This window comes from Thalia democratica, chromosome 6 (genome assembly GCF_965202585.1).
Source record: "Thalia democratica chromosome 6, ktThaDemo2.hap1.1, whole genome shotgun sequence".
Classification (NCBI taxonomy): Eukaryota; Metazoa; Chordata; class Thaliacea; order Salpida; family Salpidae; genus Thalia; species Thalia democratica.
The window spans coordinates 44524474-44536494 of NC_139170.1; the positions used below are offsets into that span (position 1 = coordinate 44524474).

The following is a 12021-nucleotide window of genomic DNA, read 5'->3' on the forward strand; positions in this document are numbered from 1 at the left end:
TGATACTAGTACAAACTAACATAAATAATTTTTTTCTTTCATTGTACAGTATTTAAACTGTGATAAATTTAATACTATATTTGCATACAGGTATTAAGAAGAAAACAGTTTAATTGCTTTGTTTACTAGCAAAACTATCACATTGTTTTTTAACTTTAGTCAAACAATAAAAAACAAAAAAAAAACAATTTAACTTGAAACTGTTTGTTGTAGCATTATTAAGTTTTAATAGTTTTAGGACTATTGTACTTTTTTATAAATTTTGTTCTGTTTATCAATAATCATAGATAAAGTTAATAAAAGCGTTTGCATTATTTTAATAAGTTTTAAATTAGTCAATACAATTTCAAGTATCAGCAAAAAGTTAGTCATACTTTAACTTAATAGTTTTTATAAAATTAACATTAATTTTAAAAAATTTACCAGTAATATTCAAAGTATTATGAACTATGGAAAACAATATAAAAAAAATTATAACAATGTTTGTTTCGAATAAAAAATTATTTGCAAATTAAAAATTATTTACATTTGCATTCCATTGTTATTTGCACAAAACAATGCAATTTTAAAATGTGGGCAATTAAATCACGGTACTGATGGGCAATAATTACCTTATTAGTAGTCTTTGCATTGAAATAAAATAGCAAAAGCAATAAAATTGTTTTCAATCAACTTGAGTTATACCAATTTTAAGCTAAATTAACCTTATAGTTGAGCTATCTGTAAACATGTGTTGATAAAAACAGTACAAACAAATTGTTTTCAATCCATCTATAAATAGCGGTAAATATATAAGTTAAAAGTCAACGTATGTTTTACTGTTCAAAAAATGCAAAAAATTATTTTTGTATTCAATAAAACAAATATTAATTTTAATAACATTACAGATATCTTCAATGATCAAAATAACAGTTACAAGACCTCAAATCACCCCAATTCCTCTAAGGTATGTTTTGTGTAATAAGTTATTTGAAACATAATATTAAATAGTCTTTCACAAAAGTATTTTTTTTAAACTTGTTTAAGTTTTTGTAGACTTTTCAAATGGTCCTAACTTAACTTACTAGTACTTATATATTATATTTATTACTTACTAGTACAATTAGAGAACTTAAATGTTTTACAATTTGTTATTAATTTTTAAATTAAAATTATCTTACTTTCAGTTTCTTGTTTTCTGAATAACTTTGTTATGCTATAACCAGAGCTAGTTTAAAATGTTTTAAAATATTATAGTAATTATTTTTGTTAAATGTTGTAAATTTGTTTATGACATTTTTATGATCAACTTTTTTATTTATTTTTAAGAAGTAGATGAAACATTTCGAAACAAATACTTTATAATGTTAAAGAGATTATATAACTTTTCTTTATAGACGTTAAATAACTTTCATTAATAACAAAAAGTATTTTAAGAAATAAATATGTAGGTTTTTTATTTATTTTTTCTGTTTTGTATATAATTTAACAAATTCTAAGAATTCGAAATAAATTAATATACATAAATGTTAGCATTTTTTAAACCATGTCTTTAAATTTTTTATTTTATTTTTATGTTAAATGATATTTGATAAAGGTCGAGAATGTTTTTCTTGAACAAAAATTTTCAAAGCAGTTTCATTAAAGCGCGTAGTTTAAAGTGTGTAATAAAACATAATAAATGTTGTAATAAACTAAATTACATTACCTGTTTGTTGGTTTAATGCGTATGACTAACGATTTTAAGTTTAAAAAAAAACTAAGTAATGAACTTTAATATTATTTTTGATTGAGATATTAGAATATACTTTATTTGGTTTGTGATAAAAATACTTTTTATGAATCATTAGTATCTAAATTAAAAAAAAAATTCTGTAATTGAATCACAGTATAAAGGTATCATAATAATATTTCTTATGTAAAATTAAAATGTTTCAATTAAAAAAAAGAATATGATGCCACACACATTGAATTATTTTAAACATAGTTAAAAATAAAATGGTTTTGGCAAAAACACTAGATTTAGAATCTAATCTGTTTAGATATAAAAGTTTTTATGACAAGTACAGTTGAAATAGTGACTTTAAAAAAAGGCTTTCTATTCAAAAGTTTTAGTTTTAATTATAAAACACATTTAACTTTCGCTTTAAAATTGTTTAAAAATATTCTGCTGTTGATTTTAAGTGGAGATTAAACCTTCAAAAAAAAATTATAAGCAATTCAATAAAAAGTACATGTTCATAAACATGAAGTATCCTGCAATCACTGTTACATTGTGTAAACTTTTCTTATAATTTTATATACATTCTGTTTTTGAAATTGTTTTAAAATAAGTTTAGATTTTCTGTAATATTAAAACATAAAGTATTATTTGTTAGTAAAGTTTTTTTACTACGTTTTACTTAAATTAATAGTATTTAAAAAATGCATATTATGTTGAGTATAGTATTTACTAGTTACTTATACAACTGCTGCATTATCTTAAAACTTACTTAATATGTTTTTATTACAATACTCTCTATATCAACAGTGGTGCTTCTTTTGTTACGTTACTGGAGAACTTGGGTGCAGAAAACACGCTGAACTTGATAGCGCTGGCGCTGACCGAACACAAAATAGTCATTCACTCGCTCAGAGTTTCAGAAATTACCTGCGTCGCCGAAGCTCTTATAACTGTTAGTTTAAATTATTTTATTAGTTAAATAAACAGTTTTATGTAACATAATTATCATTTGATCTTACTACAGTAGATTTTCAAGTAAGTTACGTTTTTATAATTGAACAATTTTCTTTCAAGTTATACGTTTAAAGCCAGTGTAATATAACGAAAATTAAAATTATTATTATTATCTCTAAATACTATATAATAATAACATATATAATTTAAAAAAAATTACTATGGAAAATAAAATTAATAATCTTTATAAAATGTTAGTTTTGATGTTCTCAACTGCTTACCTCATATTATGAAAAGTACAATAGATAGCTCGGTGCGAGAAATATATAAATTGGTAATGTATGATATAAGTATTTATCCGTAAAGTCTATATTTAAACAGCTTGAATAGCTGCAGTTACCTTTAGTTTTATTACAACAATCATTGATAAGTTGTAATTGATTAATGGTAATACATTGTATTATTAACAAATTCACGAGTCAATGAATTTGTAAATCTTCTTCTTAGATGCAAGTTTTTAATTTACAAGATGCAAGTTTATGGTTTACAATAGAAGGTACAGTGCAAGTGGTATATAAATAAAGTAGTACAAATAAAAAAAATCTAGTATTCCCTTTATTATAATTCCAGTATTTTAACTGCTTAAATAACCTTCGCCTTAAATTATAATTCATCGAGGGTGAAATATTGTACAATTAATAAACTCACCTATCAAAAAATTTCTCTTCTCCTTGGATGCAAGCTTAAAACTTTGATTGTTACTCTAAAAATAAATTAAAAAGTGTACAACTATAATTCAGTGCTAAATAGAAAGCTTGAATTAATCTTCTATAGTAATCACATTCAATAATCACTACAACGTCAATATGAAATAAGTAATTTTTTACTCTTGCAAAAGCAGTCAGTTAAGATTTTAAACAACAAACATACATGGTGGTTATTGAAAAAAATTACTCCTAAATGTTTAATCTGTTTGGTTTATTTGTGCTAAATATTATTATTAAAAATAATAAAGGCTTAATTATAAAATTTTCAGCTGTTTCAGAGTGTAAAACAGCTGTTTTTGAGATTAAATTTACAAAATACTAGACTATCGTTGTTACAATTCAAATAGCATTTTAACCAAAAACCGCTTCTGAAAACAAAAATAGTACTAATACTAAAGCTAACTATAAATATGAACGGTTGTTTTATAATTAAAAAATAAATAAAATTAATTTTTTTTTTTGTTAAATTTAGTGTTAGTATTTTCATTTTTAAATGTCGCTACTTTTTTATTAAAAGGATATATTAAAGCTATAAATTATCTTTCAGTAATAGCTAATAATTATTTTGCTTTTATTTTTTCTAAAAAATGAATAAATGAAATAGAAACCGTATATTTCTTACTTTACAAGATAAAAGTTTAAACCTCTTTGTGTTTAAGTTGCGTTGGTGAAAATTATAGTTTTAAAAATAACAAAAAGTTTAACATGATAAATGATACAACACTTATCTTATCTTTTCCTCATTCAAAATTACTTTGGCGTTGAAACTGTATGAATATTTTATTGCACATTTAATATAGCTTTAACTTTTATTGTTTATTTCTCACGATAACCCAGTTTGAGTTTATCGCAAACAGGAACCTTGAAATATTTCAATTTTCAATCAAATTTAGACAGTTTTAGGTTTCTGCAGGAAAAAAAACAGTAATGTAGTCGAAAGTAAAGTTAAGTCTAAAAAAGTTTATTGAACTTTGAAAATAGTTTTGAAGTTCAATTTAAATTTCAACTTTCAAGTCAAGCAAATAGGGGATAGTATTAGTGGCTTCGAGCAATCTAATCGTGGGTTTGCAGAAAAAAATGTTTTAATTTTGTTTTACTTGAAATAGTGAAAATATTTAATTAAAGTTTGTAATTTATTAAAGCTATTTGTTTTAAATTTAATAAAGTTTATCACTTAAATAAATAGTTAAATAAAAAGACATATTAACCTTAAATAATAGTTTTTTTTCAAGTTGAGTTAAAAACACTAAGTAAAATATTATCTGTAACTGTTTATTATCTAAAATATTTATTAAAATTTCATATTTCTATTTTATGAAATCATGTTTACTAATGTTTTATTTGAAATGATTAAGATTCTCTAAAAAGCTATTTACGATTAAAAATGAGCTTGCAGTAAAAATATATAGTTAAATATAAAGTTAGGAAAGGTTTTGAAACTTTTTTAAGCTATAGGTGTTTATAATTGGAATAAAAGTTTTTTTTAGGTTTGTTTATAGCTTTTGTTTAATCAAAAAACGTGCTCTTAAATTTACAAGAACACTTTTGTTTCATGTAATGGTTTTTTTTTCTAAAATCAGTGTTATCGCGCATTCTCATTCTGGGGTTCGCAAAAAAAATAACTGAAACTAGTGAAGATACTTAATTAAAATTCTTAATTTATTGAAGTCTTGTGTTATATATCGTTTAAGTAAAGTTTCAAAAGTTTATCTTTAAAGTATGGCTTTAACTTATTTAAGTTTTACATGTAATGTTTAAATATATTTTTTTATAAGAGAAGTTGAATTGAAAACATTAGATAAGCAATCTTTTAGTTAGTTGAAAAATTATGTTTTCTGAAATCACCCACGTGGTTGTTTTAAGTTAAGACAAAATTAATTTCTATAAAAAATATGAACTAAAAATAAGCTTGCAATAAAGGTACATAGTGCCATCATAAGAGTTTTGAAACTTATTTTAGGTGTTTATAATTGTATTATATTTTTTCCAGGCTTGTTTATGGTTTGTAATTAAATTTACGAGTTAACTTTTGTTTCATGTATCGGTAAAAATAATTCTAAAAATAAGTTTTTCACTAGCAGACTACCTGTGGGAAAAAAGAAATATGTACAAAAAATATTGCATTAATTTAACTGAACTAAAATGGTTTAATAATATTGTGCATACGTTAGTCATAAAAAGAAGAGTATCGTTTTATTTATTAATAGAAATATTTTTAAACTAACAACATTTTATCAATTAAAACTGATTTAAGACTTAAACAACTTGAAAAAATATTTTTGCTATACAATAAAATCTTTACACAAAAGCAGATAATTGAATTGGGCTATTGATTTGTCGTGTACTTAGTAACAATGTAAAATTAAAACATTTTATTGTTTTGTCAATTAACTACAACGCCATTAATGCACTATTGCTTTAGTTTTATGAAATATCTTTGGCCTTTTGTATGAAGTAAGCATTTATAAAAACATTTTCTGAAAAGTCTTGAAATACGATGATTATTTGTTTTTACAAGAAAATTTGAAAACATTAAAAAGTCAATATTTTTGTACCAAACATTTTAGTTCATATTACTTAAGCTTAATTTTTTGATTAAATTCAATTTTGTAAGTTTTTTTCTTTGAGTTTATTAAGTTATAATTTTTGATAATGTTAAAACAGTAAAATACATTTAACTTTAAGCTAACTTTGCCAAAACAAAAAAAAATGTTATAGAACTTGATTTTAATTATTTAAATAAAACGTTAGTTATAATTCTATGAAATTTGTAAAGTAGCTTAAGTTAAAGCTAAGTATTTTATTGAATTTTTTAAAGTTCAATTAAACACTGTTTCTAATCGTTTTTATTCTTTTATTTACAATGAAGCTGATTCAATTACTTAATCATTAACAAAAATTTGAAACTAGTTTTATCAGCAGTTTTATCATTACTTACTTTAAAATAATTAATACTGTTATACTTGATCATGTTAAATTTACCTAGTTTTCTATATAATTAGTAATAACTGTTTGGTGTATTAAGATTATATAATAAACTTGAAACAAATATTCTCTAAATATACTTTCTATAAGTAAAAATAAAATTCAAGATGCTGTTTTTGTATTTATTTTACTTCAACAGAATTTGCTGAAATATATGTTATACCCTAAAATAATAAAAATATATTTTAAAATAGGAAAATAGTCTGTAATTCTTAATACTTAAAAAAAAAGTGCACAAACTACTAAATTAAACTAAGAAATGTAAACAACTATTCAACTTTAACAAATTCGAAGTTTTACATAGCTATAAATCTTGTAAATCATTTCTACGGTTTTATTTTCAAACAAAAAGATCTATTAAAGTTCAAAACTTAAAATCTGTTATTTATAGAAAGCGTTTTTGTATTAACAAACTTGAATTTACTGGCCTTATTTATTTCTCATAAAAGTAATACTTTTATTTGAAAAAAAAATCTAAAAGTCAAGTGTTTTTAAATTTTATCTTTTAAGGTTGTAATGATCCCTACGTTTATTTTAATTATTAGTTCTAGACAATTTGATTGTAATAGTTTTTATGAAAGTTTACATAACTTGTACAGTATTTTTGTTTGAAAAACTTAACAGACTCATTTTTAAGATATAAAATTTGTTTCAAAAACATAAACTTTCCAAAATAAAGATATATGAGTAAAAAAGAATAAAGATTAAAAATTATTTTAATTAAACATTTACTCATTTTTAGTATCACAATTTTAAAGTTATTCATATTGATTTTTTAAAATAGAGTGGTTCCTTAAGTTTTACTAACCATGTAACATTATACTTTTAATTAGTAGTATGCTGTAACTAAATGTTTAACTATTTATTAATAAATTTTAAATATAGCTATGTTATATCATTATTATGTCTTGATTGTTTTTAAATTTCAAGTAAGCTAACACTTAAAATAGATTTAAAAAATAGTTTAAACAAAAAGTATCACAATCTGCTTCAGGGTTTCCCGAACTTTTTTTTTAAATGTCCCTTTGAATAAATTAAAAAACCTTTGGCCCCCTCCAACAAGATTACTCAAAAAACTACCATTTAAAAAACTTTAGTTCTTTTTTTTCTTCATCATCAACTCCAGAATATCTAGTGTAAGTTTCAGCCTTTTTGTTCATGCCCCTTTTTGGTCCCTTTTCTGCTCATGACCTCCTAAATTTCTGTCATGGCCCCCAATAAACCCTGATCTGCTTGAAAGTAAAACATTAATAAAAAAATTTAAACTTATTGTGTAACAACTCAAATCTAATAAAACTTATATTTTATATCAAAAATGTTTTATGTTGTAGCAACTATTATGCTGTAGTTTGCCTATATATAAAACGACAAAACATTTTCAAGTATCATTCTTCACAGCTGCTGTTTCCGTTCCGATGGAACTGCATCTACATCCCGCTGTGCCCGCTGTCGATGTGCAACGTATTGGAGGCTCCGTGCCCCTTCATAGCCGGCGTCGACAGCAGGTACTTCGACCTGTTCGTCCCCCCACCCGACATCGTGTGCGTCAACCTCGACACCAATACCGTCGCTCTGTTAGTTTACAATGTTTTGATTTTATGGTTTGATATTAAACCGTTGTTTTGAATGTGTATTTTGGTTGAAAAATTGAAATTCGTTGTTTGAAATAGTTTTCTAGAAAAAAAAAGAACGTCCTTGAACATTGAAAGTTTTTAGTAAGTATTAAGAATTGTACAAGGTGTCAAATTTATATAATAAGCATAAAGATTTTTTTTTTATTTGTAGGTTTATATGCAAACAGTTCTATGTAAAACTTTTGTATAATCAGTTTTCAAAAATAAATTGTATTTAAATGTGCATTTTTAATTTCCAAAATTTTAAAAGAACTTTTGTTGTTTTGTGGTTTTGATGTTGTAAACTTTTGTAATTTTTTTTCATAGTTAAGTTTTTTGTTCTATTAAAAGGTGGTTAGTATTACAAAGAAATTTTTAAATAGATCAAATAAAAACTTTCTTAGAAAGTATCAATAAAAAGCTTTTTGTGGCTAAACAGTTTGAATGACTTTTCTCTTCACTTATATTATTTGAATATCTACAATAAAATAAATTTTATTACGATTTGTTTTACAGTAGTCTTCAAAACATTTACTAAAAGTATTTTGTTTCAACTTATCTAAATTTAAATAATTTTGTGTTATATTTACCAAATATACGTGATTTTTGTGTACATAGTTCACAATATGCTTTATAAATTGTTGGCCTAAGTTTAAAAATATAAAGAAAATGTGTGCTGAGTAACTACAGTAAGTATGTTTAGTTTTGTTAAAGTGATAAAATGTTTGTTTTATCTTTTGTGCTATTTGTTAAGTTTTTTTCTCAATTGTAACTTGTGATATTATACTCTACTTTTATTTACAGAAATAAAGGCATTTGAAATTCTTTACAAGTCTTAGAAATTAAACATTTTTATGTCTAATAAACAATTTTTATTAAGACATTTTGAAAACAAGGTAAAAATTAATAACAAAAAACTTGTAATTAGTAATTTTTGTTTAAAAATGTACAATGTATTAAGCAAAACTATTTCTTACTTCAACAACCAAGTCTTAATAAAAATCAGTTTTTTTTTTCTTCACATCTAACACTAATTTTTTTATCTAACTATTTCAAGCAGTTTGGCTAAACATCGAGTTATAAAGAAAATTAACCTATGTTTTAGTATCTAACATTATCTAATTGAATTTGTATCAAACAGTTCAACAAACGCTGACGACAAGAACCGACCTACGTGGAAAATGTTCCCGCGCAAAGCGTGCAAGTTCGTCAAATCAAAACTGAACAGCTGCTACAAGGAGCTGAAGGAGGCTACGAGCAAGAACGACGTTTCAATGAACTCCAGCTTCAGAGATCCAGATATCGTCAGAGTGGAGAGGCACCGGAGAATTGACAGGGATATTCAGGTTTTTTATTGGTTTTTTTTATGTATATAAATTTTGTTGCTTTCGTAATAGTGTTGAGAGACAACAGATGATTTATTTAAAGTTTGCATATATAAAAATATAAGTGGTTAGTCGAGTATTTTTATTGTTGCAATAGATATTTTGAAACTATGCTAAAGTACACTAAACTTAATTTGATGTTTTTAAATATTTTTAAGGTAATTTTGTATTAATACAGTGTAGATAAAATAAGTACAGAATAACTATCAATAGAAAAATAGTTTTTTTATGGGTTAAAACTTTATCTAACGTTATTTAAATAACTTTTTAGTTTATTTTTAATTGTCTATAGTTTATTAGATAAAACTTTTTTAAATAATATAAACAAAAAGAGCGGACTTGTTTAGTCATTACTTCCGTTAAAACTTTTTTTAAGATAAAACAAAAAATATATAAACAAATATGTCCTCGATTTAAAACCTTCTTTTATTTTTATTTCCTTGGTTGTATAAGCTTCACTTAGTACTGTTTTATTAGTGCTGTTCAAATTTATAATATAATATAGATTCAGAACAAAAAAAAATACAAAAAAAAACGTTTTATCACTATATTAAAAATATATGCAAATTATTTTTTTTGTAAGCATAAAAAAGTATAGTTTAACTAATGAATAATTTAGATCAATATATTTTTATTTGTATTTAATTAATATTTTTACCCTTTTAAACATATAACAAATCAAATAAGTAAATATTTTATTTTAAGTTTTTGATATTGAGTTTATATTTTTAATTAAACAAATAAATTATCTAAACAGGAAGTAATGTTGAAACTTATGTGCTCATTAATGCGTGGTTACCGTAAATACCTGTTGCCAATAACAACCAGACCTGAGGTGGGGACCACCGACCCCGGATCACTATTCAACATACATGGTTTGTTCGTGGAAAATATTGAGTTTCAAATTGTTTAATTATTAAATTGAGTATAACCTAATCACAAGTATAGAGAAAAACTTGATACTCTGAGCTGAATAGAGCCTACTGTTGTGAATAAACATTACTGAAAATTTGATCAAAACCTTAAATTTTCCAACAAATTAAGTTGAAAAATTGAAAAATATGTTTTATTTCAGAGTTCGTGCGAAGCAGGGAACGTAACAGCCAGAAGTTCTATCAGCAGCTCGTCGCCTGCCAGCATTTCAGCCACTTCATTGAAACGAGGTGCTTGGAAACCAGCGATGTCACAACCAGAACTCTGGTGTTCTTCGACAACTGCCTCGACAGGATCACCTCGGATAACCAGCTGGAAAGCGTTCGGTTAATCGAATCCGACGTTGCCACTAGGTTTGTTGGGTAATAGAAATTGTACTTTTATAACGGTATAAAAAAATAAAGAAAAATTTTAACATTTTTTAAATTTAGCTTTAGCATTAGTTGACTCTTAATTTTAACCTTTTTTTTTTATTCGATAACTTATTTGATAGCTTTTAGTGAATATAAATTTCATTTCATTAAAACATTAAAATAAGTAAGTAAATATTTTAATTGTTTAAAACTTTTTTATTAAAACATCTCATCGAACAGTGACCACACCATCATAATAATCCCGCCTGAAGAGAAGCCTTCTGACAAGGGTGGTTACACTTACACAACCTTCCCCCAAATACAGCAGCACCTATTTCCCCTTGACGACAACCCCGACAAGGGGCAGCAACAGGGTTGTCATAGCAACAAAAAGAAGGAAGACTTGTCAGTTCATTCGAGAAGAACCGCCCACGAAGTCAGAACACAACAGAAAGTTTGTTTTATAAATGTTTTTTAAATTCACCTTTATAGCAGGTATTTTTATTGCAAATTTGGCTAAAAAAAATTTTAATGTATAATCTGATGTTAACGTTTTCCATGACAGCTCTCCCGAATGCACCTGAACAACCCGGTAAAGTGGAGCAAGCTGCTGCAGGCGCACGCCTACGGATGCTGGTTCGCCTGCTTGGATTCGCAAACTGACGATTGCAGCAACTTGCAGGCCATGCTGCGCGCTGCATTCGAGGTTTTGCGGGTGATGCACGAGCAAGACTGCATGTGTTTCAACGACGAAACTTACTACAGGTTCGTTTCTTGTATCAAGCTGTTCAGGTTTGTTTACATAAAGCTGTGGTACAGTTATAAACGACTGAGGTAGAACGTAAGAAATAGCTAGAAGTTTATATTTTTATGTAAGTGTGCTGTGTTTTCTAATATACTAAATTTGTATTGCTTGCGTTATATTGCCTTTGAAAGCTTATTATCATTTTATTCATATAAATAATAATGAATACTGAAGAAATAAAACCTCAGCTTTAAGTTTATTATTAATCATATATCAAACAACAGAGTGATGTTCCACTTGAGTCACAAGCACGACAGACCATGTTTAGCGAAGAGAGTGTTCATGTTGTCACAACTCCACAATGAACAGATCACAGCTATCACGTACGGTCTTTACAACAAGGCAGTGTTGGAAGGAACCTGGTTGGACAACCACCAAAGCGGGTTCGTATTAACTTGTTGTTTTTTAAGAAAAATATGTAAATATGTGTGTAAAAAATTTGAAATGTTTCGATGATAGTGTTTTTCACAACCTTTACACTTATAATTTAATGACTAATTGTTATGTGCTAAAAATAATATATT

General features: G+C 25.4%; 1 protein-coding gene across 2 annotated transcripts in view; it reads left to right on the plus strand.

The window, feature by feature from the left end:
• Nucleotides 1–12021, plus strand: part of LOC145839474 (C-myc promoter-binding protein-like) — a 41658-nt gene that overhangs the window by 16081 nt on the left and 13556 nt on the right. For both annotated transcript variants that reach the window (XM_082947045.1, XM_082947046.1), the window contains exons 9-17: nucleotides 888–946; nucleotides 2510–2654; nucleotides 7807–7982; nucleotides 9163–9367; nucleotides 10164–10281; nucleotides 10482–10692; nucleotides 10933–11146; nucleotides 11258–11457; nucleotides 11722–11880. In XM_082947045.1, coding sequence (XP_082803171.1) covers nucleotides 888–946; nucleotides 2510–2654; nucleotides 7807–7982; nucleotides 9163–9367; nucleotides 10164–10281; nucleotides 10482–10692; nucleotides 10933–11146; nucleotides 11258–11457; nucleotides 11722–11880 — 1487 coding nt within the window. The remainder of the gene's footprint in view (nucleotides 1–887; nucleotides 947–2509; nucleotides 2655–7806; nucleotides 7983–9162; nucleotides 9368–10163; nucleotides 10282–10481; nucleotides 10693–10932; nucleotides 11147–11257; nucleotides 11458–11721; nucleotides 11881–12021) is intronic.